This window comes from Rattus rattus, chromosome 4 (genome assembly GCF_011064425.1).
Source record: "Rattus rattus isolate New Zealand chromosome 4, Rrattus_CSIRO_v1, whole genome shotgun sequence".
In the NCBI taxonomy this organism is placed as follows: Eukaryota; Metazoa; Chordata; class Mammalia; order Rodentia; family Muridae; genus Rattus; species Rattus rattus.
Window position 1 is genome coordinate 23,387,468 of NC_046157.1, and position 19,895 is coordinate 23,407,362.

General features: G+C 47.4%; 1 protein-coding gene across 1 annotated transcript; it reads right to left on the minus strand.

Annotated features, from left to right (window-relative positions):
* Positions 1–9,907: 9,907 nt before the first annotated feature.
* Adprh (ADP-ribosylarginine hydrolase) lies at positions 9,908–16,483 on the minus strand. Its single transcript, XM_032900198.1, has 4 exons — positions 16,343–16,483; positions 14,178–14,532; positions 11,280–11,640; positions 9,908–10,612 (listed from the first exon to the last, which is right to left on the minus strand). Exons 2-4 carry the CDS (start codon positions 14,488–14,490, stop codon positions 10,198–10,200), a joined length of 1,089 nt encoding a protein of 362 aa, XP_032756089.1. The 5' UTR covers positions 14,491–14,532; positions 16,343–16,483; the 3' UTR covers positions 9,908–10,197.
* Positions 16,484–19,895: the final 3,412 nt, after the last annotated feature.

Genomic DNA, 19,895 nt, shown 5'->3' on the forward strand with positions numbered 1-19,895 from the left:
TAAGTAATACTACCTTGTGTAGATGTACTATGTCTTCTTTATCCATTCCTTAGTCAAGGGACATCTCAGTTGTTTCCAGATTCTGGCTATTATGAATAAAGCCACCCAAATAGAGTTGAGCGAGTGTCCTTGTGGTAGGATGGATGTCCTTTGGGTATATGTCCAAAATGATATAGCTGGCTCTTGAAGTAGATTTATTCCAGATTTTCTGAGGAACTACCATATTGATTTCCCAAGTGCACTCCCACCAGCAGTGGAGGAATGTTTCCCTCACTCCACATCCTCGCCAGCATGAGCTATCACTTGTTGAACTTAGCTATTCTGACAGAAATACGGTGAAATCTCTGAGTCATTTTGATCCCTGATGACTAAGGATCTTGAACAGTACTTTAAGTGTTTCTCAGCAATTTGAGATTCCTCTATTGAGAATTCTGTTTCAATCTGTACCACATTTTAAATTGGGTTATTTGATTTTTTTTTCTTTAATGTTTAAGTTCTTGAGTTCTTTATATATTTTGGCTGTTAGTCCTCTGTTGGATATGGAGTTGGAGAAAATTCTTTCCCATTCTGTAGTTTGCCTCTTTGTCCAATTGATGGTGTCCTTTGCCTTACAGAATCTTTTCATTTTCATGAGGTCCCATTTATTATCTATCTTAGTGCCTGAGCTATTGATGTTCTGTCTTAGAAGTTGTCTTCTATGTCAGTGCCTTCTAAGCGTCCCCTCTTTCTCTCACATTAGGTTCAGTGTGTCTGGTTACATGTTGAGGTCTTTGGTCCACTTGAACTTGAGTTTTGTGCAGGGTGATATGTATGGATCTCTTTGCATTCTTCTACATGCAGACACCCAGTCTGTCCAGCAACATTTGTTGAAAATGCTTTTTTCCAATGTGAAGTTCTGCCTTCTTTATCAAAGATCAGATGTCCATAGGCATAATCATTTTCTTTTAAGTCCTCTAAAGATATTTTATCTCCACTCCCAATCCTGCCTTTAAAACAACACAGTTCTAACCCATCACACCCACTCTGTGTGTGTGTGTGTGTGTGTGTGTGTGTGTGTGTGTGTTCTTGCATGTGCATGTGGTGTGTGATGACACAGCACATGTGTGTAGTCAGGTTACAGAAGTCGATTTGCTCCTTCTGAGAAGGATAGGATAAACTGATTCCATGCCAGGCTTCAAATTGGAAGTTATGGGAACTAGGCCTAAGAACTGAGCAAGCCCAGCCAAGTCAATTACTAATAGAAAACAAAAACAAAAAAAAACCAAACAAACCCAGGCTCCAACTTTCACACCGGATAATGGTTCCAGAATGCCTAGAGACAGAATAAGATAAAGCTCATCTACCCCAGAATTCCAATGTGTTTTAAATCAGGCCTGTGAGCTCACTTAGTTATCTCTCCATCTTTGTAATGGGAGACCCCAGCATGCTGGACTTCTGCAGAATAAAACACTCTTTGAGTTTGCATACTATTTGAGTCCTGGGTGTCACTTGGTGAATCATGGATCCTTGTACTTCTTTCTACCTTATGAGACCCAGTAATGGAACTTACATCATCAGGTTTAGGGAAGCACTGTACCCTCTGAGCCACCTCTCCAGCCCCACCAACCTTTCAAACATTGCTTTAGAAGCTAATGAAAGTATCTTAGAGTTTCCTTATTTTTGTTTCCAGGATGCTTAGACCATGTCACAAAGTTCTGGGGTCCAACCCCAAACGCACTCATCCTGCTACACTCGGGAGGCTCTTCTCCCCAGGTTCCTCTCCAATTTGAGCTGAGGGTATGACATTGGCGTCTTCACTCCTGATGCCCTGTATGTCCCACATGTGAGCATGTGTACACATGCCTGTGCACACGTGCACTAGCTAGGGTTCTCTAGACTCACAGAACTTATGGGATGTCTCTCTATGTTGAGGGAATTTGTTGTGATGAATTACAGTCTGTAGTCCAAGTCCCCAACAATGGTGAGCTGTGAATGGGAAGTCCAAGGATCTAGCAGTTGCTCAGTCCCACAAGGCTGGTTGTTCCAGCTGGTCTTCTGTAGACGTAGATTCCAACAGATGTGCTGGAAAGTAAATGCAAATGTAAGGTTCGAAGTGAGTCTTAACTACCTTCCCCCCACCCCCCGCAAGTGAGACACGAGAACAGAGTTCAATGCAAACGGTTATTTTTCCGGTGTGTCAGGGTTGACCCTCAATCAGCCCCTTGTGGTAAGTGAATAGAGGGCAACCCCAAATGGCAGTAAAAAGCAGTTTTTATACTATTTAGGGGTTCAGGTTACATCAGCAAGGTTACAGTTTCTACCTATTGGCTAAGCACATTGACCTTTGAATCTATTGGCTAGCAAGCATATGACAAGCATTCAAACTTGATCTGGGACCAGAGGGTCAGGTGACTATCAGTATATTCTGCGGTTTTTTCAAGAGTGTCCCTGCTCCTCCTGAGGACTATGGGTAAAGAATGGAACCTAGCCTAGCCTAGGGTGTAAGGCTGGCAAAAGCCCCTAGGATCCTTCACAAACAGGCAAAGAAGAGAGGGTCTTTCTTCTTCCAATGTCCTTATGTAGGTCTCCAGCAGAAGGTATGGTCCACATTAAAGGTGTGTACCACTATGCCTGGATCTGGGACTTTTTTTGTCCCAGGCTGACCTTGAACTCAGAGATCTCTTTGCCTTAGTCTACTGGGATTAAAGACATGTACTCCCTTGCCTGGGCCTAAGCTCTTCATAGCCACTGTGCCTCAAGATCTCCATGTCAAGATCCAGGTCAGAAACTTGTGTCTTCCAGCCTCAAGATCTGGGATCACAGGTGAGCCCTCCAATTCTGGATTGTAGTTCATTCCAGATATAATCAAGCTGACAACCAGGAATAGCCATTCCAGCACGGGAGCACAAAGGCACAGTAAGTGAGCACAGCCAAGGACGGTTGAGCCATCTCCAACTGACCTGGTTCATCTTTCCTGCTGGTAGTCCTCAAGAGCAGTTGCAGACTAGGCAGGGAACATCCTGAAACAGCAGAGAACTGGTCAGATGGATCTGGGCCGTAGTCCAGCCTTTCCACCTCTTCCTTCCCAGAAATGGGGATTTTTCACTGCTTTAACTCACTGAGTTATGTGTCACTTGTGTATAACACCCAGGGATGACTGCTCTCCGAGACCCTGAGCTGTTGTAAAGTGGGACACATGCAAGGGACAGCATCCCTAGGGCTTGGGGAAGTGGCTAAAAGTGCACCCTAGGCTTATGGTATCTCTGATGGTAACAAGTTTACTTCCTACAACTTGGAGAGCAGAGAGGGAATCCTGTCTTGGTCTAAGACAAGTTAGTAACAAGAACGCAGTGAAGCTGCTTCACACAATCTAAAGTCTTATGGAGAGAGAAGGCATTATATGACGTTTGACCCACACCATGCAATTTTAGACAGCCTCCTATTTTATAGCCAGGCCCCTGTTGACAACCGGAACCAGACAGAGCCTTGCTTCTGCTAGACAAGGGCTATAAAAATAATCTACATCCTCAGCCACAACTTTCATTTCATTTTTAAGGCAATATCCCTGTTCCCCCTCCCCCTCAAAATGTAGATGGAGACCTGTGCACCTGTGCTGCATTTATCCAGACAAAAGGTCACAGGGGAAAGGTTGGGGTTTATGGAATAGAAAGGCACTGAGCCCCCAAAGACTCCAAGGCTCCATCCAACTGTGCATAGAGCGAGAATCGTCTGTAGCTTTGGAATGAGAGTTTGGCGTTAAAATCCCACGACAGATATTTGTTCTCAAACTAACAATTGTGAGTCCTCGCAGGCTTATGTTTGGCGATGCAAAACTGCAAGTCAGAACCAAGAGACACCCTCGAGAAACAAAACCCTGCGGGGCCTTGTGTGAATCAAAGTTTCCCAGGCAGAGGAAGACACTGGCTCTCACTGGTCTGTCTGGAGCTCTTCTTGCAGCTCCCATTCCATCTCCAGCAGAAGGAAGATCCCGGATGCACATTTGAAAGAGTTGTCACTAACATGACACAGCACAGGTTCACATCTGCTACTCTCCCCTTTTTTGTTTGTCATCCATCAGCTCCTACTGTATGCAGAACAGGTGAACCACAAGGCAGGTGACGTCACTGTCTCCACCGTGCACATGTGGAAATAAAGGTGGGACGAGGTTAAATACTATCCCCCGGTCTGCACAAAGTAGCAGAGTGAAGGTTTCTATCTGAAGAGCCGACACCAGGGACCACATCTTTATCCACTCGATATAGGGTACATCATCTCCCAGCAGCCCTCAAGGCAGACAATATCACCCTACCTTCCATTAAACCTGATGATGCAAAGCCCAGAGGGCGTGCCTAAAAGCAGAGGCAGCTCCAAGGCAGTTTTCTGCACAGTATCAGAGCATGCCTTTCTTAGTTCTAGATACATGGCTAGCAGCATGTCCCTGAAGCAAGAGAAAAGCACCAATTTCCCAGGGCTCCTACATTCAAGGATGGGGGAACCCCGAAAACCCACCTTCATCTCAAACACTACACTCATTGGACTGACTCTGAGAGAGGTCATCCTGTTGGAGTAGTTTCTTTTTTTTTTCTCAAGTCCATGTTCAACAATCACCTTTATTAGTCACCCTTTCGGCTCCTGCTACTTCTTCCCACACATCGGTTGTTAATATGAACTTGAAGTTTTTATTTAAATAAGCTTTGGGGGGGGCGGTGGGCATGGGCAGAGGTGTTTTGAGAGTATATAACCTAGGCCTGACTGAAATTCATTTGTAGACCAGAATGATCTGACATTCACTGTGTAGCCCAGGCTAGCCTCAAAGTCTTGTAGCCCAGGCTAGCCTCAAAGTTATAGTGATCATCCTGCTTCAGCCTCCAGAATGCTGGAATAACAGGCAGGGAGTACCATGCCCAACTTAAACTTAAATAAATGTCTTTCAGATAGAACATCTTTATGAAGAAAACATAGTCAGCCTCTAATGTGGACTGAAAGACGGGTGCATTGTTAACTTCCTGCTAGCACTGACCACCATAGAGAAGGCTGTGCTGGGGAGCTTTGTGGATAGGAGCATTGTCCTCTATTAATAAATGCAAATGTCAGGCCACAGCTTCGCGGGTGGGAGAAACCAAAGGACTCTGTCAGGTGTCCCCTGTATCTCTTCTCTCTGCTCTTCAGCTGCAGCCTTTCGGGCAAAGCACGATGTGTCTGAGATGTACAAGCTGCCCAGCACTTTTGGCTATGAGAAGGAAGTTGTGGGGAGTTTGACTTACAGTCAGTCATGAGACAGACACTCAGGTCAATCCGGGACTTGTGAAGGTTATGTGAAGTGGACAGCCTTGTGGGTTGAAGCCCTCAACCTGAGGAGCTGATGCTAATTCCACGTAGAGGGTATCCGTGTGGGATTTGAGGTCAAGTTGCTGGTGTCTTCTGGGAATCAGCTGAGTTTATGGAGAAACAACTACCTCAGATCTGCTTTGTAGAATGCCGGGCAGTGTAGGAGTAGGAAAACATTTCAGTATTTAACATTTACAGTCAAATCTGGGCCTAAAGCCCAGCTTGCTCTCAGTCTGTGACTTTGTATAGACAACAACAGTCCTCTGCCCCCACTGGGTCATTCGTTTGGTTGCTGGTGATGATGGTGGTGGTGCTGGTGGTAGTGGTGGGAGGGTACCAACTACTACTCAACCTGGATGAGCTGTGTTGATAGGCTTCAGTCCTACCCTGCAGCAGTTCCAAAGCTGTTAACAAAGGAAAGATGTGTGGTGTGGGGACTGAGGTTGGGGACTGGAGAACACAATGCTAATTGCAGGTCAGGAGAGCTCTGTGTACCTCAGTACACACGGTCAATGGATAAATAGGACAGGCTCAAGCTGGGACCACACTTGCGTTGACCTGCTTGAACATTATGCATCGAACTGACTGCCTTTTTCTTCATTTTCATCCTTCCTCTCCCTCTTCTCTCCTTTTCTCTGCTTTCCAAGGTCATGAGACCAGAGTGATGCTTGAAAAGGGAACTCTGAACTCCTGGGCTTTCCCAGTGTGCCTGTGATGAAGTGAAAATTGGCACACAGAGAGAACAGGATGTTCAGGGTCGTCTCTTGTTATCTCAGTGGTTAAAGCCCTACCCCAGCTCTCAGCAGATCATACCTATAAACCTCCTACACTTCCCCACGTTTTAAAGAAACCTAAAAACGGAATGGTAACGCCCAGATTATTGTGATGAGGTGTCCCTCCCATGAAACTAGTAAACACCAGGAAACTAAAGGAGAAATCACAGGAGCCCAAGCTCTGTGGTTGTGTTCTCTCTCTCTCTCTCTCTCTCTCTCTCTCTCTCTCTCTCTCTCTCTCTCTCTCTCTCTCTCTGTGTGTGTGTGTGTGTGTGTGTGTGGGTGTGGGCTGGGGTAGGTGCCTGTCCTCACCCTTGGCAGTGAGACAAGTGAGGAAGCCTCCTCCTGGGAGCCTGAAGTGACCATATGGAGTGTGGTGGCCAGACCAATGCTGGGCAGTATGTACTTAAGACTGACCAGAAAGATACCCGGTCACCTCACAACAGATTCAGGATGGGCACAGAGCTGTGGATGAGGGCTGTGGGTGAAATGAGGAGAAGGAGGCGAAGTTCTGGCTTCATCTCAAAGAGGCCATTCATCTGTATCTTGAAGGATGAGATAGAACTTACCAGAGGGAGAAGATACAAAGCAGCATTGAGTTATAAAGGAAGTGACCCTCATTGGACGATGACTAAAAGTTCAAAACAGTCAGCTTGCTATTTATAAAGGTAACTGGAAGGGCTGAGGGACGGGAAATTATCAATAGTCACTTTTTTAAAATTTTATTTTTCTTGAATATTTTATGTATTTACATTTCAAATGTTATCCTCTGCCCCCTCCCCCGTACCCTCTCCCCCTCTCCCATACCTTCTCCCCCTCCTCCTGGTTCTATGAGGATGCTCCCACTTCCACCCACCCACTCCAACCTCAATACCCTGGCATTCCCCTACACTGGGGAAACGAGACTTCACAGGACCAAGGGCTTCTCCTCATTCATGCTGGACAATGTCATCCTCTGCTACATATGCAGCTGGAGCTATGGGTCCCCCCATGTGCACTCTTTGGTTGGTGATTTTGTCCCTGGGAGTTCTGGTGGGGTCTGGTTGGTTGATATTGTTGTTCTTCCTATGGGGTTGCATATCCCTTCAGCTCCTTCAGTCTTTTCTCTAACTCCTCCATTGGGATCCCCTTTTCAGTCCAATGGTTAGCTGCAACCATCTTCATCTGTATCAGTAGGGCTCTGGAAGAGCCTCTCAGGAGACGTCCATATCTGGCTTCTGTCAGCAAGCACTTCTTGGCATCAGCAATAGTGATTGGGTTTGGTGGCTGCATATGGGATGGATCCCCAGGTAGGGCAGTCTCTAGATGACCTTTTCTTCAGTCCTTGCTCCACTGTTTGTCCCTGTATTTCCTCCTGTGAGTTTTTTATTGTCCCTTCTCTAAGGACTGAAGCGTCTGCATTTTGGTCTTCCTTCTTCTTGAGCTTCATATGATCTGTGAATTTCTTCATAGGTATTCCAAGCTCTTGGACCAATATTCACTTATCAGTGAGTGAGTACCATGTGTGTTCTTTTGTGACTGGTTTACCTCACTCGGGGTATTTTCTAGTTCTGTCCATTTGTCTAAGAATTTCATGTAGTCATTGTTTTTAATAGCTGAGTAGTACTCCACTGTGTAAATGTACCACATTTTCTGTACCCATTCCTCTGTTGAAGGACATCTGGGTTCTTTCCAGCTTCTGGCTATTATAAATATGGCTGCTACGAACATAGTGGAGCATGTGTCTTTGTTGTATGTTGGACCATCTCTTGGGTGTATTCCCAGGAGTGGTATAGCTGGGTCCTATCAATAGTCACTTAGTCTATACTGATTAAGTGCCTACTGTATGCCTGCACAGAGAACAGAGGTAACACAGTGGGTTAAGGGTTATGATAGGCAAGTACTGAGAACAGCTAACAGCAGCATCTCCTAAGCGTGTGCATCTCGGTCTGCAGAAATCCAGCTGAGAGTGAGCGCCACAAGTCAAACACGTGATGGCTTTAGGAGTGGACTTGGTGGCGCAAGCCTTTAATCACACTGCTTGCGAGACAGCGGCAGGCAGATCTCTGTGGGTTTTTGAGGCCAGCCTGGTCTACAAAGTGTTTGCAGGCCAGTCAGGGCTCATATTAAGACCCTGTCTCAAAAAGCAGAGGGGAGAAGGGAGGAGGAAAAGGAGAAAGAGGGAGGATAGAAGGATGAGGGTTTAAAATACAGAGCTGGAGGTGTAGCTCAGCTCAAGGAATGCTTGCCTCTCATGCACAAAGGTCTAGGTTTGATCCCCAGCACCAAATAAACTGGGCATGATGTTGAATGTTTGTCATCCCAACACTAGGAGGTGAAAGCGGGTAGGTCAGAAGTTCAAGATCATTTTCAGTTTCTTGAGGTGTTAGAGACAGCCTAGGCTAGAGGCCTTGTCAAAAAAAAAAAAGAATGGGAGGGAGTAGAGGAAGGAAGCAGCACATCTGGGTATAGAACAGCCAGCAGAGTGTGGTGGTTTGGATAAGAACCACCCCCATAGGATCGTACACTCGAATGCTTAGTCAGCAGGTAGTGGGACTATTTGAAAGGATTAGAAGGTTTAGAAGGTTTAGAAGGTGTGGCCTTGTTGGAGGAAGTGTGTCATTGGGAGGTAGGCTTTGACATTTCAGAAGCCTGTGTCTAGCTCAGGATCTTTCTTCCTGCTGCCTGCATAGCCAGATGTAGAACTCTTAGCTACTTCTCCAGCACTATGGCTGCCTGTTTGCTGTCACGCTCCCTGACGAGAGGATAATGGACTATGCCTCTGAAACTGTAAGCCACCCCCAATTAAATGGTTTCTTTTATAAGAGTTGTGGTCATGGTGTCTCTTCACAGCAACAGAACAGTAGCTAACATGGATGCTCTTAGGGTCTCTACTCTGCCCTTTTGTTATCATGCCTAGTAACTTGCTACTGCAAGCATCCGAGTTCTTATGTGAAGACATTCACGTTTGGTTTGCATACAAGCAAGCTAAGAGGTCCCAGGGTGTTGCTAGAGTTGATTAATCTCCCCGGCGGCACTGCTCGCCCCAATGCTTTGGAGTCTCGAATAAAAGAAACATGCACGCACAGCCTTATATTTAATATGCCTTAATCAGCTCAATGGCTCAGCCACTCCCAAACTTCCACATTGCTAATGCCTCCCCTCCAATACTCCTGAATTATTACTTACTAAAATCTATACTCCATTTTTGCTACCCTAGAGCCAATGCGGGGGCGAGGGGGATGGGGGCTGCTCCTCCCTGGCTCTTACGTGATTGTATACTTTCTCTTCTGCAGCCTCAAGCCTGGATCTTTTTCCTCTTCTGGCATGGTGAGTCTGCTTTCTCCCCACCTCTGTCTCCCTGCCCAGCCATTGGCGGCCAGGCAACTTTATTTACCAATCAAAGCCAACTAGGGGCAAGGATCCTCCGTAACTTACTTCCACGCAGACTTGCGAATTCCTGTGTAATTTTGGGAACCCAATTAACATAATACAAGCAATAAACCAAATCCATGACACCAGGGACTTAACGGCGTCCCTGGGGGTGGGCTTTAACCAGTCAGGTGAAAATTAGTAGATATACACTCAAAAGTAGCTTGGCCTCTCACCAGGACAACTCTGAAGACTGCTTTGGGCAGAGGACCCAGACAGACTACACCCCAGATGGCCATGGAGAATCCTGTTCATTCACACACCCTGTGCGACATCCCTTTCCTTCCGGCCTCACTTCCCTAGTCTCCTACTGACGCTTCCTGGAATTGCCTCCCAGATACACTCCTCACACTCAAATCTCTGTCTTAGCCTACTTGGGATAGGTGAGAGACCCAGTCAAGGAAAAGTCAGACAAAGCATTTAGAACAATTCCATGATAAAAATGGAGACGTGAATACAAGGTTATGAGGTTTCTGGAATGAGAAACACTGAGCACATCAACTGAAATAAAAAGACTCTTACACACAAAAGAGGAACTCGGGGAGGGCAGGGTAAGCGTTGGAAGGCGGGGCTGAAGCCGCCCAAGGGACTTGTTTACTCAGAATTCTTCAAACACAAAATTAGGATTCTTGACGCTGGAAAAGCTGAAGAGAATGAGTGTCAGGGATACAGGGGCAAAAACCGCCAGAAACAAACCACCCTTTCCCTAGGGACCTATTATAGTGTCTTCTTTTGACCCCAGAGAATACAAAGCTCTTCCGGCCTCTTCTAGCCGCTGTCGGTATTCGAGCTTCTCATAGTTAGAAGGGTTTACCCCTTTGAAACCATGCATAACTCCCCACCAGCATCCAGCAATGGTGGCCGTGGAATCACTGTCTCCGCCATGGAAAAAGGCTCTGTGTGCGAGCTCCTTCCAGGAATCCCCTGCAGCCAGGAGGGCATCATAGGCAATCATGGGGGCATCGTGTCCACTGCTGCCACCCCAGCCTGAGTAGCTCACTTCGATATAGAACTGATCCCTTTCCTTCACACCAAAGGGCTGCGGAAAGACGGGAGCGGACTTGCCATCCAAAATTCCTCTAAGTTCCAGGTACTTTTCCCATTCTTTCTCGAAGTAGGACCTGGGGAGGAGAAATCAATTAAAAACAAACAAACAAAAACCAAACAAACAAAAACTAATGTCAAAAGCTATATAAACACTGTGTAAATAGTGAAAAGTTCAGAATGACTTCAACTCCTCATACTAGTGTCATAAATTTACAGGGTAAAAACAAAACTAAATTAACTCTCAAAGCCATCCAGTTTTTACCAGCCGTCCACATGAACCAGGTGTGGATACGGTTGAGGGTAGGTGCGGACTATGGGACAGGAAATAAAGATTTGTTTTTCTGCCCAGAGCAACATTCAATCATTTTTCCAGGGTAAACTCTGGACTATCCCAAGTCTGGGTAACTTCAGTAGGAGCCTCTGAGCCTTGTCTCTTCTGAGAAAGATAATGGGAAGTTACCAAAGTTCATCTCAGCACTGGCTGGTCGTAAAACTTATAGGAAGTCGGAATCCAGAACAGGACTTAAGAGAGGACCACAGGTGCCTGCACTGAGGCATCCACTTGGCTACTTCGGGCAACCATAGGTGGAAAGGAACTTGAAATCCTTAGCCCAGAGGGGTCGGTCAGGTTTGTGAACCTGTGCTAGTAGCTGTGACCTCTGAACCATAGGCACGCGCACGATACGTTGTGCGCACACGGTCGCCCACGCGTCAGCTGGGGCGCACTCCTAAGAGACTCACCAGTGTTGGAGATTTTCCTTCACAAAGTAGCCTGACTGGGTGACATACGCTTTGGCCTCTGGCAGCACCTCCATCAGCCCCTTCCCCCACTGCCGTGGTGATTTGCCGTTCACGGCATATGCGGTAAAAAGAGCTGACGCTAGGCTCCCGAGGTAGCCTGTGGGGTGGTGGTGGGTCATCCGGCCGCTCTCAATGCTCACTTGGATCAGAGTGTCCAGCTGGCTAGGGTGAGGAAACCTCAGCCCGATGCACATGGCGCGCATGGCGGCTCCACAGCCGCCCTCGTGACTGTTGAAGGGAATCCTCCAGCCGTCAGCCCTGTCGGGGTCCAGCTGCATGGCATTCTGCATGCAAGCACCACCTAGAGGTGAGTCGGGCAGAGCAAGGAATCAGAGTCACCCAAACAAAGGACCCGGTGCTGAACACAGAGCTAAGGAGACTCAGGTTTCTCTGAAGCAAACGGAGAGCCATGATGGGGGTGGCCCCTTCTCTTCAACCCCAACCCAACTGCTAGCCTCCTTTATACAGAACCCTCGGTGTGGTCTTACAGATTAGCAAAGCGCGTACACATGCGCACACATAGAGAAAGCCTTGGGATCTCCCCAGTTATTAGAGAACTCACAGCAGCTGAAAAGGTAGCTGTGTCGTATTCGCTCTCATTTTTGAAAGAAGAGCTTTCTATGTAAAGCAGGCTGGCCTGGAATTCTCTGTGTATCCTACGCTGGCCGCGAACTCAGTAATTCTCTTGCTTCTGCCTCCCAAGTGCCGGGGTCTTAGATGTGTACCACATGTTAATCCTTTTTAAATATGATTCAGGGGGTTGGGGATTTAGCTCAGTGGTAGAGCACCTGCCTAGCAAGCACAAGGCCCTGGGTTCGGTCCCCAGCTCCGAAAAAAAAAGAATAAAAAAAAAATATATATGATTCAGGACTTAGGAGACGTGATGAAGATTCTGGAACCGGCTAATCAGTGGCCGTGGACACACGCGTTGGTTCCACAGATGAAACCCTCAGTGCACGTAGTAAGAACCTACTGCACTACAGGGGTTCCTGACGATTAGAAAGAGGTTGGAAGTTCCAGAATGAAGCACTAGGCTTAGATCGGGTCAACAGACTATGGCTGTCCCCTGCATGACAGTGTGATAAGGAGGCTTGTCCTACTGACCTACTGTAGTGGAGGGTAGTGCTACAGAAGGAGCCATGTGAACAGCCGGATCGCACTGCAGAATGCAATACTACCGCTCCCTTATTTCGAAGTTTATAAACCATATCTGCGGCTGACACAGGTGGGCGAATAAAGCCTCCTACCCTAAACGGATAGCAGGTGTTAAGATGGGAAGAACAGAGACGGACCTTTAGAGCCAGTCTGTGGGAATGGGGGTGTGGGGAGGAGGTCCTGTCTTTGTTGGTGAGTCACTCTTCAACTAGGAGTTAATTTGGCTGGATTGTGTTCACATGTTGAAGTCCAAATACCTACATTGAAACCTTAATGCCCAGTGGCTTAATTTGGAGATAGGGCCTTTCAAAGGTGATTAAGCTAACATAAGCCATTAAGGGTGAAGCCTAATCCAGTCTAACAAGAAGCATATGGACACGAAGACGCACGGGATGTAATACACCGAGAAAGGGCACATGAGGGCCAGAGTTGGTGTCCATCTGCAAGCCAAGAAGAGACGCTCCAAAAGCCAACTAGACGTAATGTGTGCGCTTTGATGTCTAGTAAACGCTATCACAAGGAGAACATGTCAGTTATGTAATAATATAGGGAGAGGGGTTGGGTAGGGAAGGAGTGGTAGTCTCAGATGGGCAGGGAAAAAGTGACCCCAACCTGGTGGCCCATAGGGGGCCACACACAATAAGTCCCCAAAATGAGTCACAGCTACCGTGAGCAGAACTGAAACCAAAGGAAGGTCTCCGCTTTTTTTTTTTTAAATAATAATAATAATGTTTAAAAGTTTTTCTTTGTAACTGTTCATAACGAAATGCAGAGAATACAAATAGAAGGAAAATTAGGATGATTACTTCTGTAACTTAGGTAGAATTGTGAACATATTTATGTGTTTGCTTCCAGACTTCTCTTAATGGAGACAAGCAATTGTTCTTTGTATGTTTGTACACATGTTCGTGAGCATCCAGAGGGCTGGATGATCTCTCTCTCTCTCTCTCTCTCTCTCTCTCTCTCTCTCTCTCTCTCTCTCTCTCTGTCCCTTGATGCAGGGTCTAGAGGTAGGCTAGGGACCAGCATGGTCCTCCAGTTTCCATCCCTTTTTGCACAGGGGTTAAATATCTAACATTTATGTGGGTGCTGGGGGGTTTGAACTCAGGTCCTCACACATGCACAGCTCCTCCCGCACTCCCCTCGATCTTCCTGCTTCCAAGTGCTGGGATTTCAGGTATGCACCACCACACCGGGCAAACTCTGGTACTTTTAAGTTATTTGCATAACATGCTCTGAAACCTTCTTTTTTTCCCTATTTCATCAATAAATCCTTTCCATATTAGTAACCGCTCATCTGCACAACCTACAAAACTGTGAATGCGACCCCATAAGTAAGCTGCAAGGATTCAAATCTACAGGGTTGGAGATTTAGCTCAGTGGTAGAGCGCTTGCCTAGCAAGCGCAAGGCCCTGGGTTCAGTCCCCAGCACCGGAAAAAAAAAAAAGAATTCAAATCTAAACTAGTTTCTGTCTCATTGATATAGATATGTTCCACAACGTTTTTCTTCCTTTGATTTTCTAAACAGAATCTCACTGTGGATCCTGGGCTGCTTTTGAAATCTAAGTTGTCCTGAGTGTGGATCATTCTCCTCCCTACTCTCCATGTACACTCTTAGTGTTTTCCCTGGGCTCCCTTCTCCACCCTCTGGAAGGAAGGACCCTCCCAGTGGCTGGCACTCACCTGGTGCCCGGCCATCCATGTCTCCCATGCAGTCCCGGTAATGTTTAGCTAGTAGGGAATACAGCTGAGGCAAATCCGGGGAACTGCCGGCTTCCATGAGGGCTTCTGCTGTAGCCAGGTGCATGATGGTGTCATCGCTGACTCTCCACTGGGCCACATCTATGGCTTCCAAGTCACCCATCTGGGCCAACTGCCGGTGTATCTTCTCCCCATCCCGAAGGAATTCCCACTTCCCGTTGAAGTAGCCCAGGGTATCGCCAGCCGCACTCAGCACCATGGCAGCCACATACCTCTCAATCAGGCCCCCACCCATGCTCAGCTTGGCACAGGCGGTCTTACGGGGCAACTGAGACTCCTGCAGAAGGGACAGAGGAAGACAAATCAGAAAACAAGCGAACACCTACACTCTCCCTGTAGGCACCGTATTAAGCCTGGCCCATTTAATCCTCCTGACTGTTCTATGAGAGCTTTGCTGCCCGGGCTTCCTAAGCAAGTCAACCATCATGGCGACAAGGCAGCTCCGTAAGTATTAGGAGAATGGAATCAGGCCACACAGCTAGCCGGTGCGGCTGGGACTCTATCACAGAACTGACTTCAAAGCTTGTCTCCAACTGTATCTCGGGCTCTCCAGGAGTGGCCAGCCCTACAAGTCAACCCCAGCTTGTCAATGTCCCCATCAGCTGAGACTGGGCTTTGGAATACATCTCTCTCTCTCTCTCTCTCTCTTGTGTGGAGAGCTCAGGTAAAGAGATAATGGCAAAACCCAGGTGTGTTGTGAGGAATGAATGAATAAATGAATGAATGCATTTCCATAAAGTACACAGTGAGCACAACTTTGTGATTACTTTTATTACTCATCAACGGCCATCTTCCCTTTACCAGCAATATTTAAAAATTTGTAAATGATTCAGTTTTATTTACATACTCTAGCTTTCGGCCTTCGTGTGTATCTGTGGGGGGGGGGGGTTGCTGGGCCCCCTGGAACTAGCACTTGTGAGCTGCCACGTGGATGCTGGGAATTGAGCTTCAGTCCTCTGGAAGAACAGCCAGTGCTCTTAACTGCCGGGCCTGGCCGGGCCATCTCTCCAGTCCCTTGTTTGTCTCCTATCTGGTAAGAGCTCTGTAGCACTGCATTACAAATGATACACCCACCACAGACTGAATCCTTGCTAGCGCACTGGCTTCCCAATGAATGCACTCCCCACTCTACCTTAAGCCAGGGCCCCACAGCACCCATTCCCTGTGGTGATTCAGGTTCAGAGTGCTCCAGTGTCTGCCCACCCCATTCACCCACCCGCTCACCGATCCACTCCACGAACGAGGCAAACACTCTCAGGGGCTAAGAGACTAGCTCGCCCCTGCCCTCGGCCCAAGCTCTTCCCACCCACCTGCCTTTCTCCCGCAAAGGCTATTTTAGGTTTAGTTCAAGTCCAGGTACTTCCACAATCCACCTAGTCAGGGCTCAGGACTGGGCACAGTCCAGCAGAGACCTGGAGAAGCAGTAAGGAAAAGTCAGATCCTGCTTATGCTATCAAAATACTTTGTATGTATAAACAAAGGCTAGGAACTAGAGTTCTGTACTCCCTCGTGTTCGCTGTGTGACCATTACCAGGCCGCTCACACTGGAGTTCTGTTTCCCATCTGTGGGGGAGAAAGATGTAGATTTTAAGTGACCTCTGAGGCCCACGTATTCCAAGCACAAGCTCTGTTGGCTTCTGAGAACTAAGGACTAACATCCTCATCTTCCCCTCCAAATGCTCCAGGTTCCCTTTTTGCGGCTCTCCCCTGGTGTGTGGGAACCGACGGAGGAAGTAGCCAGTGTCTTTTCACTATGAAATACCTTTTCACCTTGACACGTGCAACCATATTGTCCCAGACCCTTCAGAAGTCATTCCTTAACCCACTCTAAATCTCCACAGGTGAAGTAGCGATAACACTATACAATTAAAACTGAAGTGCACTTCCAGTCTTCCCATTTGTTTTCCTGGCCTGGGTAGAAGGAGGAATAGGAAAAAAGGTGGGGGAAGGGGAGGCCGCGATGCACTCAGGAAAGTCTTGGTGACCACTTGGAGGACACTGGTCTGGCACCAGTCTGGAGGTGAGAGCCGGGCCGAGCCGGGATCAGGGTCAGCAGTAGGATAGTGGCTCAGGGAGTGCGGCTGTACCTGCTGAGGCGGAGCTGAGAGCGTGGGGCGGGATCGGGGTTGTCCAGAGCCGAGGGCTGGCTGGCCGGAGCTGGAGGCGGGGTAGCCCGCGCTGGAGTCCGGGTGTGGGCACCGGAACCTAGAGCAGAACAGGGGCGGGCCGGTCGCTGGCGCACAGCAGCTTCCGGCGGGGCTGAGCCCTTCCGCGTCCTCCGCACCGGATGGAAGGAGGAAGGGGCGGCGCTGGGGCTCCTAAGCCTCTGAGATCTGCCCGGTAACAGCTCGGTGCTGCGTGTGGGCTGAGACGAGTGGTGCTGGGGCGAGCTCCGCGCTCACCCTGCCAGGATTCCGCCCCTCGGACCGTAGGACAGCCAGCGCCTGGTACCCACTTCTCAGAGCGGCGAGGGCTTCCCAATTCTAACTCTAGTCTCTGGTTCTGCGTGCTCTCCACAGAAGTGTTTCAAACGGGAACTTAGAGAGGAACTTATAGTTTCTTTCCCCTAAATTATGACTCTGGATTTGTTAGGACCTTAAGGTAGCAATGGCGGCGTTGAGCCCACATGTCGGGTTCTGAGTGTAAGCCTGAGCCTCTGGCCACGCTCCCCAGTACCCTCGACCCAGCTCCGTATGACATCGTCTCCTGAAAGGCGCAAATCGGGCCTTGTGCTTGAACGGAATATCCGCTTTTGTAAAGCGACCCCAACGCTCTTCAAAGATCCTGCCTTGACTCCTTAAACTTAAGCAAGATCTACTCCAAGAAATCCCATTAAGGAGCTATGCTGGAAACATCCCCTCTTCTGCTGTTTTCAAAACAAAAAGGAAAGACTTATCTGGGAAGGAAACTTGAACTGAACATATATAATTTCTCCTATTAACTTTGGCATTAATAACTCTATTCTCGCATAAGTAAATCTATTAATCACAGAATAATTGAGGTGTTCACGTGGAGTTTAGAGACGTTTTTATTAAGTAAAAATAAATTGATAAGTCATGGGATGATGAATATATGTTAATAAAGCAGTGTGCCTGTTGATTGGAAGGCTAAGCCTCAAATTATAAATATTTGGAAGTGCTCAGAAGGAGAACAAGTTTTCTGAGTAAGGATAGGGGTGAAGGAAAATTAAATTTTGATTTATTTTTTGAGATCAGACTGGTCTCAAACTTGTGACCCTTCTGCCTCTGCCTTTAGAATGCTGGAATTTCAGTCTTAAAACTCCACATCTGGCTTACATCTTTTAGAATATTTTTTTCTATATTATATATAAAGACATTATAGAGAAAAAATAGAAACTACAGATTACCCCTCTGGAGATATATACACATATACATATACACATGCATGTATATGTACATATACATATATGTAAAACAGTCTTTATGGTATGTATGTGATTTTAAAACAACAGGGCCATTTTGTAAATAGAATTTTATGTCCTTTCTTAAAAGGCTTTATGAACTACTCATGACACTCCAAATGTTTACATACATTAACACTTCCACAATAAGCTAGCTTCTTGTTTGATACAATAAAATGTGAGGCCCTGGTGTCCAGCTCCTCTCTCACCAGGTCATGGTTAAAACTGTTTTAAGAGAAAAGATTCACTTAGGATCAGAAAACAGAACAGTTAAACAAAGCTTTATTTTAACTGCGTAGACCCAAATGTGTTCTGAGTGCCGATCCACAGAGTGACAGCTAAGGCTTCGAGAACCGGCACTAACACCCACTCTACGCTGACAGGAAGTAGTTAATATGCAGGGCGGTTGGACTCGGCAGAGACTAACAGCAGACCGGCCGCAAGGGCCAAAGGAGAACAAAGCACAGGATAGACCCTGTGAAACTCCTCAGCGTAAACTCGGAGTATGAAAACCGGAAAGCCAGGGACAAAGACATGCAAAAGCAGTTGCTATGTGGTCCATTCAGGAAATCTCAGATGCCGTCCGAGCCGCTGACTGGATGTCCTCTTGGCCCGACTACAGCACCCAGGTTGTTCAAATCTTCCTCCAGATGAGAAGGTATTTTACAGCCGAGACATCAGCCTTTCTATCAGTAAACACGAGGAACAGTGGATTATCCCCCATAATGTGTGCAGACCTCAATGAATTACCTAAACATCTTAAGAGAGAGCCCCTCCCCCCCTTGGAAAAAGGGAATTCTGCTAACCGACTGCCTTAGGGGTACAGCAGACTCTGCCTCCACACAATAGCAAAGGCAGAATGCACACGTCCACAGAAGCAGTTGAAGTCACCAGACAGCACTTCCGTGGGAGTGTGTGTTCGACTCATCACATTCTAGTGAGGAAACCCAGACCAGGGAAGAGAGTTCTTCGGAGTCTGGGTGACCTCGTTATACAAAAAGAATCAGGCCTGGAACCTAGAATTAGCCCTTCCATTCCCCATACTGCCACTTAGAAAAAACGTCACAAAATGGCTCGCAGCTAAGTGGTCTGAAGCATCGCTTTAAGACTACTTTACCATCGCTTTACCACGGTCGTAAAGAAAAATATTGGCATGGTGGTGGTGGTCCATGCCTTTCCTCTCAGCACTTTGGGAGGCAGAGGCCAGGGGGTCTCTGTGAGTTTAAGGCCAGCCTGGTCTACAAAGCTACTTCCAGGACAGCCCGGGAAACACAGAAAAACCCTGCTTTGAAAAACAAACAAACAAAAACATATAAACTCTATATCTACCTCTATCTGTATAGATCTATGAAAAAGCAAAACTTAGATACACATGCATTCTAATTTTAAGAAGCAGGCGGTAATTCCAGTAAATAAACTGGCATCTGAAGGTTAGGAAAAGCTTAACCCTTCGAAGCAGAACAGAAAGACAGCAGGGGAAGTCCTTGTTGCTTGTTTCCAGAGGCCAGGGCTTCCCAACCTTTGGTAGAGACCAGCCAGTACATTTTGAAATCTTCTCTGGTGACTTCCTGGCAAATGGCTTCCGTTGCTGCATTCTTACTTTCGCTGGATTCCCCCACTGGACCGGCAGCCCTCCTGGATCCCCAAACCCACTTCATTTCCCGAACTTGCAAAGGGCCTTCCATGTTCCAACCACAGCCCCTCACTGAGGGACTTCACTGACCACGGGGCTCTCAAGAGAGCCTTGAGGGGAGAACAAAAACAAGGGCAGTGGGTGCTTTGGGCGATTTTTCTTCCTTCCGTGCCCCCTCTGCCCCATGGCCTGCTGCTGATCAACCCGGATCCACCACTCTAAATCCGACCTCGTTGCTGTTTCTAGAAGACTTCTGGACACACACCGCAGTAAAGAAAATTCTAGAAGGAGATATTTAGTTGTTGTTCCAAACCTGTTTCTCCTTCCTCGGAGGTGTCAGTCCCTCACACCCTGGGTCTTGCTCTTCATCCTAAATGGCTCCTTGAAGGGAACCCCTGAAGCTTAGGATGGGGTGCCTTTAAAGAACCAACAGGCTACCTGAGGAGTCCTCATGAACCCCCTCCCCCCAAAAGAAATAAGCCAGAGGCTCAGGAGAGATGCCATCTGAACCCCATCCTCCTGCAGAACCTTCCGGTAGCCAAATCCCTCCCCATATTCAAATGGAGGTCTGTGCGTCCTACAAGCT

Coding starts and splice junctions, on each gene's coding strand:
- Adprh (XM_032900198.1), bottom strand. CDS start 14,490: ATGGGTGGGGGCCTGATTGAGAGGTATGTGGCTGCCATGGTGCTGAGT. Junction 11,641..14,177: donor CATGGATGGCCGGGCACCAG/GTGAGTGCCAGC, acceptor ACTCACCTCTAG/GTGGTGCTTGCATGCAGAAT. Junction 10,613..11,279: donor AAGGAAAATCTCCAACACTG/GTGAGTCTCTTA, acceptor TCTCCTCCCCAG/GTCCTACTTCGAGAAAGAAT.